The 18,233-nt window shown below is 37.5% G+C and overlaps 1 protein-coding gene across 3 annotated transcripts in view; it reads left to right on the plus strand.

The window, feature by feature from the left end:
• PPM1B (protein phosphatase, Mg2+/Mn2+ dependent 1B) overlaps nucleotides 1-4,350 on the plus strand; it is a 77,738-nt gene extending 73,388 nt beyond the window's left edge. For 2 of the 3 annotated variants that reach the window (XM_074396683.1, XM_003926758.4), the window contains one exon: nucleotides 703-1,751. In XM_074396683.1, the coding sequence (XP_074252784.1) occupies nucleotides 703-1,008 (306 nt within the window). In that variant the 3' untranslated portion in view covers nucleotides 1,009-1,751. Of the gene's footprint in view, nucleotides 1-702; nucleotides 1,752-2,595 lie in introns of those variants that run through there. The other variant, XM_010337467.3, reaches the window with a different exon arrangement.
• The last annotated feature ends 13,883 nt before the right edge of the window (nucleotides 4,351-18,233 follow it).

Consider the following 18,233-nt stretch of genomic DNA (forward strand, 5'->3'; position numbering starts at 1 on the left):
TTTAGTCTGTCAGCTTAACTGTGATTAGCTTGGATGATAGTGCTTGTTCTATCTACAGTATTAAGTAATTACTATTGTAGAAACCTGTAGATTTTCCAAAATTTATTAAAATATGAAAGGATTGAGTAGTTCATTATTCATACTTAGAATATTTTTATCTAGAGATGTTTTTATCAAAATATTCAAGGGCAAAAAGTAAAATTTTTATCCATGAAAACTCTAAAATCTTTCAAAAATCTGTTTAAATCTATATAGTTTTATGTTTTATAACTCCTACTTATCATTTAGCAGAAATGATGAAGAAACTGTTCTGATGGCCTGCTTTTCTGTCCTTTTCCTACTGCTTTAAACATTAATTTTCTTTTGTACTAAATCATATAGCCAATTATTGTTTTTTTAAGTAAGTCAGTTTTAGGAAATACTTGTGTTGCTGCTTAATTATAAAAGCTGAGTAAATTTCAGATAAAACTTTAAATGACTGTGAAATAAGACATAAACTAGTTAATGGTAATTTGCTAGAAATGATGAGATATTATGATTGGAAGTTTTTATTGATACAGGTAAGAATTTATATTTAATAAAATGTTCTCATGCTTAGACTATATTTTCAGTAGAGAAATTAGTGTTTTGCTGTAATGTTATGAAATACATGTGATATCCTAGTTTGTCTACTGACACTGGGGTCTTGAATCTTAAAAAAAGGCCTCCGATGAAGCAGAGGAAAGTGGATCACAGGGAAAATTGGTGGAAGCTCTCAGGCAAATGAGAATTAATCATAGGGGAAACTACCGACAACTTCTGGAGGAGATGCTGACTAGTTACAGGCTAGCTAAAGTAGAGGGAGAAGAAAGCCCTGCTGAACCAGCTGCCACAGCTACTTCTTCGAACAGTGATGCTGGAAACCCAGTGACAATGCAGGAAAGCCATACTGAATCAGAAAGTGGTCTTGCTGAATTAGACAGCTCTAATGAAGATGCAGGGACAAAGATGAGTGGTGAAAAAATATGACTTTCCTTTTTGGTAATATTTTTGTGATCTTTGATGGTTTTTATCTTAGGAAGTATAATGTATGCATTTATATAACCGTTTTGTTATTTGAATCTTGGAAAACTAGTTTTATTATATTCAGATAGCCTTGTTTTTTAAAAAGGCCTTTGCATACACCTTTATGAGATAGTATAAAATTGACTATTTATAATACTTTGAATTTAATGAAATTGTGTCATTACACATTGTATGCCAGAAATTAGGCTACCAATTATTAATAAAAGTCCGTAGTTAAATTAATACTAGATAGGATTAGAAATTTTGATTAGAGAGATTACACTATATTATTGAAAAACTTGTTAATGTAGAATTATACTGCTTCATATTATTTTACCTATTAGTACACTCATAGTTAGCTTTGTGATAAATTTATGTTTTCTTTAATAATTTTAGTTCTTCAAGAATGGCTAATGATGGCCTGTAATTTTTCTTTCAAGGATAATTTGTGTGTTGTTTGATTTGTTTATATTTTACATCTTTGTAGTTTTACTTTTAGAAGTTTTGAGATATTGGATATGTGGTTATTTTTCCCTTCTCTGTATTCTTTATGAAACATAACTTGAAAAACCTATGTATTCATACAGCTTTGGTTTGTATATTCTGTATAGCCTAACTACACACATCAAAATGTATGTCATTCAAGTGTTTAGAATGAAATTATAAGTGTTTAAGTCCAAATAAAGCATGTGATGTGGAATAATCTATGCATGTTGTACTTATTTTTGAATTAATTTTTTTAAAACAACCAGGTGTTTGGTATATTGGAAGAATACCCTTTAGAAATTCATTTGTATTTATATAACACTTAGAACACTTTTGGCTTACCTTTTTTCATTAACAAAAAGGAAAGAATTTAATATAAAAATATATGTGTTGCATACTTAAATCTATTCTTTTTCTTATCCATCTTTTGTGGTACAAAATAATGTTTGGACATTATGGGCACACAGACGTGAGAAAATTGTCACAGGGAGCATTTTAAAGATTGCAGAATTGTCAACTTTGTTACAGATTTTTATTAGTTACTAATAAATGGAGTAATTATAGGCTATTTTAAAAATAGTGGCAGATGAGAGTTTTTGTTTAATGGGATTTTTAAATACTAGATTAGTCACATGGGGGAAAATATTTTTTTAAAAAGTACTTTATGACTGTAGAACATTAACTTTTCTTCTTTATGTTTATATTTATATCATATGTCTAAAGTTGCTTAAGTTACCATAAATTGAAACTTTGGAATCTTTGGATGTTATAGCTGATGTTTTGATGTATTTTTCCAATGCCAGAATATTTTTAAGTGTTTTGAGAAAGGAAGGCATTTGGTGGAGAGGGGAGGAAAATAACCCAACCCAGTTATCTATCTGTATTAGATAGATACATGTGTACACACACAATATGCAATACACAACGTCTCTCTGTAAAAGTACCTTTTCAGACAAAGAAAGGAAGGTAATTTGTTCATCAATTTTGTTTTCTTTTGAAATTCAATCCAATCTGGAAGTGGTATAGGTAAATAATAATAATATTCTTCCTTTTCTTTTCCTGTAGGGTGCTGGAGATCTAGAAGACCCATGGTAGCCTTAAAAACCTTCTAAAATGCTTTTGATTCTGAAAATTGGGGGAAAAAACTTTTAATCACAATTTTCTTCAATACAAGGGGAAAATATTCTTGTGGATTCCCAACGTTTTGTGATATGAGCAGAAAATCATTAGCATTTCCCATCATTTGTTCATATTTGTGTTTTCTGACAGTTGCCACTCGTAGCATTGCCTGTACTACAGTATTTTTTGCCAACCTCAGGCATACTCGTTACATCTGTATTGAACTTTTGGCCCTAGAAACCAGTGGAGTTATTTCATCACAAATCAGCAATGTACCTGAGGTGCATGGGAAATAATAGTTAGCTATACTCTGAAAATACATTCTGTTTTTTTCTTTAAACAAAACACACAACATGTAAGCATGTAAGAGTAAAGAATTGTATGATATGTTCCATTTTTCAGTTCACCAAGTTGAAAGCCTTTTGCAGCTCTGTGGCTTGGAATTTTATTTGAGCAATTTACTATAGGATATGTATTTATTATTAATTGTTATTTAATTTTTTTTTTTCCAATTTTACCTGTATTACCAAACTGGGTTCTCCAATAATGTCCAAATTGTAATGTTGCCTTGCTTCAAGATAAAGTGTATTTGGCAATAATATTAGAAATCCTTACAAATTTTATGCATGTATCTACTGCATCCTTCAACTCTCACTAGAAAATCTTTTGAAACCAAATGGATTAATTTATGGCTATTTACAATTTGCTTTGACATCTCACTGTTGCAAATTCTTTTAAAGATAAGATTTGCCTTTATAATGTAAATCGTGATTTATGTTTTACATGTGGGTTTCTATAGTTTTAATTTTTTCAGCTTTTAAGATACAAGTTTTGTGTAATTTGGTATTTTTAATCATTTATGTTATTTTAAAAGCTCAGAATATCACGTTGAAATTATAAATACATTTAAAATTATCTATTTTAGATCTAAGGAAATATTACAGAGATATTTTCATGGGTTCAGTAACCTTTCATTTTATAACATTGGGCACGGTACAGAGTGGCTGTCACATAAGGTACTTGAAGATTTATTTAATTCTATTTTTACAGTAACCTTGAATTCTTCTGAGTTTTGCATGTATTAAATTCAATTAATACTGAACATGAAGAGTAAAGTATTTATATGAAAGAAGTTACTGGGTTAGGAGAAGTAATGAATGTATCCATTTGTACATGGTTTACATGTTGTGGATGCTTTGTAAACATTTCCTATATGTTTAAATTGTGTTTCAGCAGAATGTAATTGCCTTTGTGTGTAGTTTAAATGAGTCGTCATCTGGTCCTGTGTCAAATGGAATTCACAGTATTTTCTGTAACATTTTCCTGAAGCTATTTCTGGAGAGCCACACGTTTAAATACAGACAGCTTTCCTGATCATTTGATTTATTGTGCACCTGATTTTTGGTCTAAAAGAAATTATTGCCACGATATATTTTATTTATTCTTTAGATTTTAGCTTTGTAAGTAAAAGTGCTTTACATGATGATGTTAAAAGCTGTTTGTCCCTTTACTGGGTTTGGGGGGTTGTTAAAAGATAGGGAATGAAGAATGCAAATGGTTTATTGTTCAAACTGTCCACTCTGATCCAACCCTGTACTGATAGTACTTTCCAGTATGATATTGTGATGTTTCATACAATGCAGTGAACATAACCAACTTGTTACCTAAATAAAGAATTGATAAAAACAGTGTGACATATTACTATTTGATATGATTCAGTTTTGAATGTTATTTTAAACTTCTTATGTAGTTGGCATACTTGTGAAAATTTAATTCCAAAGAGGAGTTAACCAAACCGTACCAGACAATATTGATTAATTCCTTCTCTACTCCAGAAATATTTATACTCCCTTTTTAAAAACCTGTCTTTTTCGGGGTGGGGGGAGCGGTTACTGGTGCTTGAAATAGAAATCATGAATGAAATAGTAAAAGAAAAAACTCGAGTTCACTGTTGACTCATCTGAATTTCCTAGCCTGGCATTCTTAAGTATTTTGGTCTCAGGACTCATTTATATTCTTAGAAATTGTATATTCCAATGAACTTCTGCTTTTGTGGATACTATCAATATTTGCTATATTAGAAATTAAAACTGAGAAATTATACTGTTTTAATTTGTTTTTAAAAATACATGTTAACATAAAACCATTTTATGAAAAATAATTATCTTACAAGTTAAGAAACAAAAAATCAGTGTAAAAAGAAGGATCCGTTTTCATTTTTGTGAGCCCATTAATGTTGGGCTGAATTCTTGTTTGTGCTTCTGCGTTCAGTCTGTTACAGTGTGATACAGCCGGATGGTTGAAGTATAAGAAGGAACCTGGCCTCACACAGATAGGTAGTTGGAAAAGAGGAGTCATTTTATTAGCTTCAGGTAATTGTAGATATCAAAACTTTACAACTGATAGTTTCTTGAAGGTTGGTTGCAATGTGAAATCGGCAAGTTTACTAGAGGACTTTTCTTAGTTTGTTATGTTAAAATCCACTGGGTCTGTCTTGCATTTTGAATGGACCTGCCTATGCATGGTTTTGTCACATCATGAATTGGTCATTTGGAAAATACTGGTTCACTGAATTATGCAGTTCTTCTAAATATTGATGTGTTATTCTGCAGTGATTAAAATTTTTTGTTAAGGCCAGGCACGGTGGCTCATGCCTGTAATCCCACCACTTTGCGAGGCTGTGGCGGGCTGATCACTTGACGTCAGGAGTTCAAGACCAGCCTGACCAACATGGAGAAGCCCATCTCTAGTAAAAATACAGAAAGTAGCTGAGCGTGGTGGCACATACTTGTAATCCCAGCTACTTGGGAGGCTGAGACAGGAGTATCGCTTGAACCCGGTAGGCAGAGGTTGCAGTTAGTTGAGATCGCACCATTGCACTGCAGCCTGGGCAACAAGAGTCAAACTGTCTCAAAAAAAAAAAATTAAGTTAATATAAGTGATCTTGTTGAAAAAGTGTTTTAAGTATTGGGAAGCTGTCAAGCTCACAGTGATAGATACAGATTTTTCAAAATTCTGATTTTATTATAAAAGGTGAAATTTTATTATTGGCAACAAATATTGTTAGTTGTTTTTCTTAAGTGACAGGCCCAATTTATTTATATTAGAGAAAATGTCTGCTGAATAACCATTATCAGTCATTCTTTCAAAAGTGGTGTCCTATGAAGTAGCTAGTTCATTGCACAGATCAAATAATAGCACATGAGACAATGGTCACACTTTAATATGCTATAGAACTAGGACTTCCCATTTCATTCTATAGGATATTAAAATGGTGTGTACCCAAAGGTATGGGTTTAATAAGATTAATTTTGCACTGCTTCATTAAGGATGTTGTTGCCAGGTGTGGTGGGTCACCCCTGTAATCCCAGCACTTTGGGAGGCTGAGGCCAGTGGATCGCCTGAGGTCGGGAGTTCAAGACCACCTTGACCAACATGAAGACACCCCATCTCTACTTAAAAAAAAAAAAAAAAAAAATAGGTGTGGTGACACATGCCTGTTATCCCAGCTGCTTGGGAGGCTGAGGCAGGAGAACTGCTTGAACCTGGGAGGCGGAGGTGGAGATTGTGCCCTTGTGCACTCCAGCCTGGGCAACAAGAGCAAAACTCTGTCTTAAAAAAAAGGATGTTGTTAACTGAAACTGGCTTTTCAGGGAGCGCTTTCCCCCTCCCCCGCTTCTCCCCACCCTAAGTGGGAGTGTAGCAGTGAAGATACAATGATGAACTAATTTGGTGCTACTGTCTTGATTTGTGCTAAGGTACCTGCAGCTTTACCTGCTGTTTCTCTGGCACAATCAGTGCAAATGTCTATATGTTGAAAATGACTTGTAGTATTGTGAAAATAGTTTTGACCTCATGGAGCTCCTTGCTTTGGGAGGCTGAGGCCAGTGGATCACCTGAGGTCAGAAGCTTGAGACCAGCCTGGCCAACATGATGAAACCCCATCTCTACTAAAAATGCAAAAATTAGCCAGGCATGGTGCCATATGCCTGTAGTCCCAGCTACTCGGGAGCCTGGAGCAGGAGAATTCCTTGAACCTGGGAGGCAGAGGCTGCAGTAAGCCAAGATCATGCCACTGCATTCCAGCCTGGGTGACAGAAATGAGACACTGTCTTGAAAAAAGAAAAAAGGTCGTTCAGAACTCCCAGACTTTGAAAACTGGTGCCCCAACCCTTTGGACATCTTCATAGTGTATTCCTTTATTTCAGATAACACATTTTAATAGTAAATGAACTTGAAGACCTATGGATCTGATAGAAAATTTGCTGGTGGGGGGTGTGGGATGGTTTCTATAACACTAGAACTTTGAAAGCAAGATAAACAATATGAAATCTTTAGTGTTACATTTTTTCCCCCTAGAAAATGTCTATGATCTGTTTCAATTTGGGAAACTTATGACTTAAGGTTAAACTAAGCAATAGAGTTTAATTTTTGTATGGCATGTATATTCAGACATTTTTAACCTTAAGGTATCTGCAATTAATTGATCTGTAGATTTGTGGTATTTCTTTGAAAAGGTCTCTTGAAATTTCAAATTCCTGTTTTACATAAGATCATTTTACTGTCACAGATGTCACATCAGATTGACCAGTTAAAGTGAAGGCTTTGACTTCATTAAAATGACAGTAAAGTGGATCAAGTAGGTAATAGTTTTATGCTGAAGTTGATTTTTTTTTTTTCAATTTTCTGAACATTCAACAGGGATGAGGAAAGGTTCCTTGAAGGTGTAAAAAAAACTTTTTTTTCTACTGCACTTGTAATTTCTGTCAATGTAGATATTTCTTGCTCAATGAAGTGTCTGAATCATTGTGAGATTGAGATTCTTTGTGGCCAGTGGCTTATCTGTAATCCCAGCATTTTGGGAGGCCCAGGTGGGTGGATCATGTGTGGTTAGGAGTTTGAGACAAGCCTGGCCAACATGGTGAAACCTTGTCTCTACTAAAAATACAAAAATTAGCTGGGCATGGTGTCACATGCCTGTAACCAGCTACTTGGGAGGCTGAGGTGGGAGAATCGCTGAAACCCAGCAGGAAGAGTTTGCAGTGAGCCGTGATGGTGCCATTGCACACTAGCTTAGCTGAGTGTGGTAGCTTGTGCCTATAATCCTGGAGGCTGAGGCAGGAGGATTGCTTGAGGCCAGGAGTCCAAGACCTGCCTGGGCAACGTAGCAAGACCTGGTCTCTATACACAAAAAAATGTTAAGTACCCTGCCATGGTTTCACATGCCTATAGTCCCAGCAACTTGGGAGGCTAAGGCAGGAGGATTGCTCGAGTTCAAAAATTCAAGGCTGCAGTGAGCTATGATCCAGCCACTGCACTCCAGCCTGGGCAACAGAACAAGACTCCCATCTCAAATTTTAAATACGTCTTTCTGTTTTATATTTTAAAAACATTATTTTAAATTTGAAAGTAACACTGTGAAGGAATAAACAATGTAAGCAGCCGGGCGCGGTGGCTCAAGCCTGTAATCCCAGCACTTTGGGAGGCCGAGGCGGGTGGATCACGAGGTCGAGAGATCGAGACCATCCTGGTCAACATGGTGAAACCCCGTCTCTACTAAAGGTGCAAAAAATTAGCTGGGCATGGTGGCGTGTGCCTGTAATCCCAGCTACTTAGGAGGCTGAGGCAGGAGAATTGCCTGAGCCCAGGAGGCGGAGGTTGCGGTGAGCCGAGATCGCGGCATTGCACTCCAGCCTGGGTAACAAGAGCGAAACTCCGTCTCAAAAAAAAAAAAAAAAACAATGTAAGCAACAAATGTTTCTAAGCTTCTTCACCATTAGTTTATTAACCTGCGTAGAAATTACCACCAAGTCATAATTTCTTAATGCTAAAAGTAGAAATCCATTGGGAGTTGCATTGCCGTTGAAAAAAATTATAATGAATGCTGGGCGCAGTGGCTCACACCTGTAATCCCAGCACTTTGGGAGGCCAAAGCAGACAGATCATGTGAAGTCAACAGTTTGAGACCAGCATGGCCAAAATGGTCAAACCCTGTCTCTACCAAAAATACGTATATATACAAAACTTAGGTGTGATGGTGCATTCCTGTAGTCCCAGCTACTCAGAAATTTGAGGCAGGGTAATCACTCAAAACTGGAAGGCATAAGTTGCAGTGAGCCAAGATCGCACCACTGCACTCCAGCCTGGGCAGCAGAGTGAGACTCTGTTTCCAAAAAACAATTATAGTGAATTGGTTTTGCTATATGAAAATAATGTCCCTGCCTTGCCGCTTCTGATCTTCCTATCCAGGCTTTAAAATGGTTTTTAATAACAGAAATAATATTAGTTGGAGGAAAATGTTTCTATAATCACATTATCCTTATATTTGAGCCAGGAATTAGAGCCTCACTGGTTTCCTTTTTAAATTGCCTGATATTTTTCTGAAACCTTGGGAAATGCACAAACCAGAGCAATATATGGTGCTTGAGTCTTTATCCAACTTTAGTACTTTAATTTTTTTTTTTTTTTTTTTTGAGACGGAGTTTCACTTTTGTTACCCAGGCTGGAGTGCAATGGCACGATCTCGGCTCACCGCAACCTCCGCCTCCTGGGTTCAAGCAATTCTCCTGCCTCAGCCTCCTGAGTAGCTGGGATTACAGGCATGTGCCACCATGCCCAGCTAATGTTTTGTATTTTTAGTAGAGACGGGATTTCACCATGTTGACCAGGATGGTCTCGATCTCTTGACCTCGTGATCCACCCGCCTCGGCCTCCCAAAGTGCTGGGATTACAGGCTTGAGGCACTGCGCCTGGCCTTAGTACTTTAAATTAACCTGAACATGTCCATCAAATATCTTTTGCTGGCCAAATAGTATTCTCCCTTGTCTTGAATTTAAGGTTGTATTTTTTAAATGACACCTCACACTGACATTTCCTCTTCCAATTTGCCTTCATTTGTATCTTGAAGTTCATCTGGTTTAAGTATTAAGGAAAAGCATGTGATAAGATTTCTTTTGGAACACACTTTGTTTTGAGAAACTAAATAGTATTTAGTGAAAAATAGCATATTGTGACGTTTTTCACATATTAGACAATTCCTAGTTGTGCAGAAAATCCATTGTATATGTAAAATCATCAAATGCTAATAGTAACTGTTAAGACGAATTCAAGCGATGATTTAATTTCAAAGCAATTCTGAAGTTACTTTTAAAAAAAATCTAAGAAAATGCACTGAAATGAAGTTACTTGCTTTTACAAATAAGTTCATAATGGGCATTAATTTGCACTGTTGTTTTTATGCTAAATTGCTTTTAAGTTATTTCTATTCAACTTTGGGAGTTACTTTGTAAACCCTAAAGAAAATGCTGAGCAAGTGTTTGTTTTGCCCATTGTTTTGATAATTTGTGTATGTTACATTATGATCTAGAAGTAAGTGCATGCCGCTACTAATAGAGAGTACATTGCTTTTCGGGTAGTATCACCGCCATTTCTCACTTCCTGCTGGCTTTTCTAGCTATTGTCTTTTCTTCCCCTTATTTTCTGTTTCAGTTTTATTTTACCTGCAAACACTTCTAGCTAGTACAGTGTTTCATGCTCAGATGTAACTGGTGGACATGCTGTTCTAATTCAGGGGTGAGGGGCACTTAGTGTTAGGAAGTTAGTATTTCTGCTATCTCGTTAAGTATATCCACAACTCCAGTGGGACATAAAAGAGCCATACCTTTTATGTAAGGGTAGAATGAAGGATTTGGCTTTACTTATTTTTCTTAACTAATAAACCTAGTCTGTAATATTGGCAACAGTGAGTTTTTTAAATGATTATATCTGTACAACAAATTATTATTTCCATATAACATTCACCTATAATGAAAACAGTTTTGTTTTGTTTTGTTTTGTTTAAAGATGGGGTTTCACCATGTTGGTCAGGCTGGTCTTGGACTCCTGACCTCAGGTGATCCACCCACCTTGGCCTCCAAAGTGCTTGGATTACAGGCATGAGCCACCACGCCCGGCCATGAAAATAGTTTTGCATTTGAAATGAAGAGGACCAGTACCATCCAGAAGTTACTCTAATAGTGGGTCTGATACCTTCTTTCCCTCTCCTGAGTCTTTTGCACTTACTTTTTTGGGCACTGATTATGGAGAGGTGGTTTTGCTTTATTCCTAAGTCTTAAAGATATTAAATGCAATTTATTTATTTATTTATTGAGATGGAACTTCACTCCTGTTGTCCAGGCTGGAGTGCAGTGGCATAATGTTGGCTCACTGCAACCGCCACCTCACGGGTTCAAGCGATTCTCCTGCCTCAACCTCCTGAGTAGCTGGGATTACAGGCATGCACCACTACACTCTGCTAGTTTTTGTATTTTTAGTAGAAGCGGGGTTTTGCTTCTACTGTTGGTCAGGCTGGTCCTGAACTCCTGACCTTAGGTGATCTGCCTGCCTCAGCCTTCCAAAGTGCTGGATTAGAAGCATGAGCCACCATGCCTGGCCCGAAATGCAATTTATTTTGACAAAATACCACAGTAACATGATACAGAGGACCATGGGGTTTATTTCCATCAGATTTTGCCTATGACTACTGATACAGTATAAAGCTTAAAGCTTATTTTAAATATTTAATATTTGCTATTGAAATTGTACTTAAAACTGCTTATAATTGATACAGCATTTTGGTTTTACTGAAGTATACGCTTGAAAGGTACTGGGTTCAGCCTGGCACAGTGCCTCATGCCTGTAATCCTAGCACTTTGGGAGGCCAAGGTGGGTGGATCACCTGAGGTCCGGAGTTCGAGACAGGCCTCACCAACATGGCGAAACTCCATCTCTACTAAAAATAGAAAAATTAGCTGGGCGTGGTAGTGGGCACCTATAATCCCAGCTACCCAGGAGGCTGATACAGGAAAATTGCTTGATCCCGGGAGGCAGAGGTTTCAGTGAGCCAAGATCATGCCACTGCACTCCAGCTTGGGTGACAGGGCAAGACCCTGTCTCAAAAAATCAAAGTCTTAAAAATTATATTATGATTTGGCATATAACACAGAAACAACAGCACTGTGTAAGATTTAAAAAAGATCTGTCCTAAAAACCTGTTGTAGTATTAGAAAATAATCTTAAATGTTAATAAAACATTATTTCATAGTTTAATTGGCAGCATTTTTTCTTAACATAAAACATGGAATCTTAGAGTTGATGAAATACAATAGGTACAATTTATGGATCTGTACTATGTGCATATAAAACACATGAAAATAATACACATTAACTTTAGAACAGTGGTTATTCTTTAAAGGCATTGGGAAAAGCGAGGTTTTTATTTTCTCCTTCAAAAAGGTGAAGATGTCAAAATGTTAAGTCTGGGCAATAGGTAAAATGGTTATAGTCTTTTCTCTAATTTTCTGTATGTTTGAATTTTTCATAAAATCTCGAGTTAAATAAAATACAGAAATGAAATTCAGTGTCCTATTGCCTTCCAAGAGGAGCGCACCAATTTACAATCTTAATAGTATACAAGAGTACCCATGTTTTTCACTTTCTCACCAATGTTGCACATTGCCAAGCTGCTGGGTAAAATAGTGTAACCTGTATTTTCTTGATTTAATTCCCAATTATTTGATTACTAGTCAGTGAAGCTGTTTTTCTCATATTTGGTTATTCTTTTATAACCTGTTCACACATGTTAATTGGCAGCATTTTTTCTTAACATATAAAAGATATTCTATTTACACACTTATTATTCTTTTTGATTTGTGAGAGCTCTTTATATATGTAGGATTTTAACCATTATTTTATTACATATGTCATGAATTATTTTCCCAAGTTCATCATTTGCCTTTCAATACTGTAATACTGTTGATAGTTTGTTGTTGTTTTTAAAGAAAGATATCCACAAATTAGACTAAGACCAAAGGACATCTAGCTATATGAAAATGATCTAATTTTTGAAAAAAAAAAAAAAAAAAAAAAAAAAAACACAATCTTCTTTTTCCCAGAAGAATCACATCATGGAACTTCTGAGCTGCTTCTTACACAATAACTTTTTGTTTCGATGCCAGCTTTTTCTATAGGCAGAATAAGGGCTTTCTACTCACTATGATTGGAGAAGTACTAAAGAGGGCTAAGTTGCTCAGAGCTAAAGAGTATTAGCACTCCTTGGTTAAAAATATTCCCTTTTACCCTTCATATACCCTTTTAAATCAAATAGGGTTTATTTTGTTTTTTTTTTTTTACTTTAAAATAGTTGAAAATCTAACATACAGTGAACTACAAAGATCTTTCGTGTTAAATTCGATATGTTTCAAGAAGTGTCATACTTTTACATTCAAAATTTTCAGAGTTTTATCATTTTAACAGTTTCATCAACCTTCAGTTGCATATACAGACAATTTTTTATATTCTGAGTAAGTAAATATTTACATGTATTTTAAGACATTGGCCTCTTGAATGTTTGTACTTATAAGTACTTAATACAACAAATTATTCCTGAGGCAAAAAGCCAATATAACATTTTCCCATAGATTTTTCCATTATCCCCTTATACCAGCTACTACATAAGCCAATCTTTTCTCATTATTTGAAGTTGTTCTTTATTATATATTCATGTATATGCTTGTATTTTTATAAGCATACTATTTTATCATTTTGTGTTGCGTGTCAGTACCATGTCATCTTAATCATCATAGTTTTATTATACACTTTGTTATTTGGTAGAGAACATACCCCTTATTATTCTACTTTTACAAAAATTGAATGTGTTTATTTTTCCAGACGAATTTTTCAATAATTTGGCCACGATTTCCCTGCCAAATAAAAATCTCATTAACGTGTTGATTGAATTGTTATATGTGTAGATTAATGTAGGGGTCATTCATATTTTTAGCCGAGGTGAGTTCCAATCCAGGAAGATGCTACATCTTTCTATTTATACAAGTGTTTTTAACGTCACCAGTACAGTTTTGTAGTTTTGTCCATATAGCCTACACCTTTCTTAAGTTAATTCCTTGTTATTTTATATTTCTTATTGCTGTGATGAACACCTCTCCCCAGTATATTTTAAATTTATATCTTCTTAGACAACTAGTTTTATTCGCTAGTTAAAACTTTTAGAGCAACTCTGCCCCATATCCTGCAAGAAAAAAAAAATTATTTCAATTTCTATCATTTCCACCAGATGGCAGTCTTGGGCATGTCCATTTGTAAACCTGCTGAGAGCTCTGGTGACAAGAAAGGCAGTGGCTGGCAGACCTTCCAAGAACCCAGAAGCACACCAACGAACAGGTTTTTTTGTAAACCCAAACGAAAAATGAACCCAGCATTATATAATTATAGCATTTGTACTGCTGTTAACCTTTAATCTTATAGCCCATTAGTGGAGACAGAGAATAACTGTCACCATGCCCTTCAAAATCATATTTTTTCCTGTCCATGTGATAAACACCTGCAGCTTCTTGGCAGCACTTTTGGTTTGATTCCAGGGACTCTGTATGGTTAAAGGCAGGCTTTAGTCTGGCATTGTTTTCCTTCTCCTAAAAGCACCATTTAAATCAGAAGTTACTGGATTTCTAAATGGTTAAGTGCATCTTCCAACTGGTTTTTATCATTCTCAGATCTCTTCTGAAAGGAGGTGGTGTGCATAGTTAATAAGAAAAGAACTGGCTTGTTCTACATGAATACATTTTTTAAATTGCATTTTAGGTTTTGGGGTACATGTGAAGGATATGCAAGATTGTTGCATAGGTACACACGTGGCAGTGTGATTTGCTGCCTTCCTCCCCATCACCTATATCTGGCATTTCTCCCCATGCTATCTCTCCCCAACTCCCCACTCCCTGCTGTCCTTCCCCTATTTTCCCCCAACAGACTCCAGTGTGTGATGCTCCCCTCCCTGTGTCCATGTGTTCTCATTGTTCAACACCCACCTATGAGTGAGAACATGTGGTGTTTGATTTTCTGTGTGTCAGTTTGCTGAGAATGATGGTTTCCAGGTTCATCCATGTCCCTACAAAGGACACGAACTCATTGTTTTTGATGGCTGCATAATATTCCATGGTGTATATGTGCCACATTTTCCCTGTCCAGTCTATCATTAATGGGCATTTGGGTTGGTTCCAGGTCTTTGCTATTGTGAATAGTGCTGCAATGAACATTTGTGTGCATGTGTCCTTATGGTAGAATGATTTATAATCCTTTGAATATATACCCAGTAATGGGATTGCTGGGTCAAATGGAATTTCTATTACTAGGTACTTGAGGAATCACCACACTGTTTTCCACAGTGGTTGAACTAATTCACACTCCCACCAACAGTGTAAAATTGTTCCTATTTCTCCACATCCTCTCCAGCATCTGTTGTCTCCAGATTTTTAAATGATCACTATTCTAACTGGCATGAGATGGCCTTCACTTATGAAGCTTAGTTTGGTTGTATATGAAATTCTGAGTTGAAAGTTCTTTTCTTTAAGGATGTTGAATATTGGCCCCTACTCTCTTCTGGCTTGTAGGATTTCTGCTGAGAGATCTGCTGTGAGTCTGATGGGCTTCCCTTTGTGGGTAACCTGACCTTTCTCTCTGGCTGCCCTTAGCATTTTCTCCTTCATTTCAACCCTGGTGAATCTGACGATTATGTGCCTTGGTGTTGCTCTTCTTGAGGAATATTTTTGTGGGGTTCTCTGTATTTTCTGGACTTGAATATTGGCCTGCCTTGCTAGGTTGAGGAAGTTTTCCTGGATGATATCCTGAAGAGTATTTTCCAGCTTGGATTCATTCTCTCCATCACATTCAGGTACACCTATCAAACGTAGATTAGGTCTTTTCACATAGTCCCATATTTCTTGAAGACTTTGTTCATTCCTTTTTATCCTTTTTTCTCTAACCTTGCCTTCTCGTTTTATGTCATTGAGTTGATCTTCAACCTCTGATATCCTTTCCTCTGCTTGGTTAATTTAGCTGTTGAAACTTGTGCATGCTTTGCGAAGTTCTCGTGTTGTGTTTTTCAGCTCCATCAATTCACTTATATTCCTCTCTAAGTTGTCCATTCTTGTTAGCATTTCATCAAATCTTTTTTGTAGGTTCTTAGTTTCTTTGCATTGGTTTAGAACATGTTCTTTTAGCTCACAGAAGTTTCTTATTACCCACCTTCTGAAGCCTGATTCTGTCATTTTATCACACTCATTCTCCATCCAGCCTTGTTCCCTTGCTGGTGAGGAGTTGTGATCCCTTGTAGGAGGAGAGGCATTCTGGTTTCAGGTGCTTTCATCCTTTTTTCACTGATTTCTTCCCATCTTTGTGGATTTATCCACCTGTTGTCTTTGAAGTTGTTGACTTTCAGATTGGGTCTCTGAGTGGACATCCAGTTTGTTGATGATGAAGTTATTTCCTTCTGTTTCTTAGTTTTCCTCCTACCAGTCAGGCCCCTGGGCTGAGGACTGCTGAGGTCCACTCCAGGTCCTGCTTGTCTGGGGATCACCTGCAGTGGCTACAGAACAGTAAGGGTTGCTGCCAGTTTCTTCTTCTGGTATCTTTGTCCCAGAAGGATACCCACCAAATGTCAGTCTGAGCTCTCCTTTATGAGGTGACTCTTTGGATACATGGGGGTCAGGGAGCTGATTGAGGAGACGGTCTGTCCTTTATAGGGGTTCAAGTGCAGAGCTGTGATCTCCATTGTTCATTTAGAGCTGCTGGGGAGGTACGTTTAAGTCTGCTGTGGCAGAACTCATAAACTCCCTTTTTTTTTTCCCCCAGGTGTTCTGTCCTGAGTAGTTAGGGCTTTATTTATGAGTTTCTGTTGTGCTGCTGCCTTTTTATCAGGGCTGCCCTGCCCAGCGAGGAGGCAGCCTAGTCACTGTCTGCCTGCAGAGGCTTTGCTGAGCTGTTGTGGGCTCTGCCCAGCTGCTGTGTGAACTTCCCTGCAGTCCTGTTTATATGGGTGTAGTTAGAACTGCCTCGGCAAAGCCAGCCCACCTCTGTAATGGCAGACTCTCTCTGTAGTGGCAGGTTGCCTCGGCAATGGCGGGCTGCCTCAGCAATGGCGGACTACCTCCTTAGTGGTGGAGTGCCTTGGTAATGGCGGACGCCCCTCCCCCACAGAGCTGGACCTTCCCGGGTTCAGCTGTGCTTGCTATAAAACTCTCAACCCAGAGCGTTTCCAATTGCTGTTTTCATGTGGGGGTGGGATCAGCCGAGCCTGATCACCTGGCTCCCTGACTCAGAGCCTTTTCTTTTATTTGAATGGTTGACTCTCTCCCAGGTGTTCCAGTTGCCTGTTGAAAAGGCACCGGAATCTGTGTGATTTCCCATGCAGCGACCCACTGCACTGGCTGAAACAGCAGCACTGAGATTCGTGGCTTTTTTTGCCCAGGAATCTCCTGGCCTGGCTCCCTGTTTCAGTCCCCTTTTTAATCAGATGAATGGGCAACTCTGCCTTCCCAGAGCTCCAGTTGCCAGCTAAAATGGTGCCCAGGCCCATGTATTTTGTACGGAGAACTGCCGCCCCGGGGTGCCAGCAAAGCAGCCTCACCAGCCAAACCAGCCACGCTGGTGACCCATGGGGCTCCTCCACCTGGGAATCTCCTGGTCTGTGGGCAATAAAAATCTGTCTGGAAATGCAGCGTCCATTCACCCTCTGTGCTTTCACTGGGAGCTGCAATCCTGAGCTGCTCCTAATCAGCCATCTTGTTTCTACAAGTCCTTTTTTTTTTTTTTTTTTTTTGAGATGGGGTCTTGCTCTGTTGCCCAGGCTGGAGTGTAGTGGCATGATCTTATCTCACTGCAACCTCTGCCTCCAGGGTTTAAGTGATTGCCCTGCCTCAGGCTCCTGAGTAGCTGGGACTACTGGCACAGGCCAACACACCTGGCTAATTTTTGTATTTTTAGTAGAGACTAGGTTTTACCATGTTGGTCAAGCTGGTCTTGAACTCCTGACCTTGTGATCCACCTGCCTCAGCCTCCCAAAGTGCTGGGATTACAAGCATGAGCCACTGCACCTGGCCATGAATACAAATCTTAATGACTCTTCTATATTAGACCTTTTTTTTGGCTTTAGTGACTTCCAATCTACATTTAGAAATGATAGTGAATTACTTGATATATATATGTGTGCATGTGTATGTGTGTGTGTGTGACTGTGTGTGTATATCTATGCGTAAATATGTACATATACATATGTATTTATTTTTAGGGCTTTTGGCTTTTTTAGGGTGGGATACATGAATCTGGCAGTTGAGACAGAATGTTTCCTATAGCGGTGTAACAGTGTACAATATTAAACTAATGAAATACCTTTCACCATCAACAATTTACATATCAATGCTGATTGCTTTAGCACTAGAAAAAATATGCCAGAATAAACTACATTTTCTAAACTGTGTTCACACCAAAAAATAACACACACACACTGCATGCCCATTTGAGAAGAGCCAATAAAGCAAACTCTAAACGATTTGTAGTTTTGTGCCCCCAAAAGTTTTCACATAGTAGTTCTGAAGTTTGTCATTTGTGTGTGCTTCAAAGATAGAGTCATAAATGTTACAGCTGGGCAGATCTTTAACTAGATATAATTATAAAATCTCAAAGTTGAGAAAACCCTGAATGCCAGATGATCTTTCAGTAGCCTCTGGTCTGAGTGTAAGTACAGTTCATTTCCATCC

This window comes from Saimiri boliviensis, chromosome 1 (assembly GCF_048565385.1).
Source record: "Saimiri boliviensis isolate mSaiBol1 chromosome 1, mSaiBol1.pri, whole genome shotgun sequence".
Classification (NCBI taxonomy): Eukaryota; Metazoa; Chordata; class Mammalia; order Primates; family Cebidae; genus Saimiri; species Saimiri boliviensis.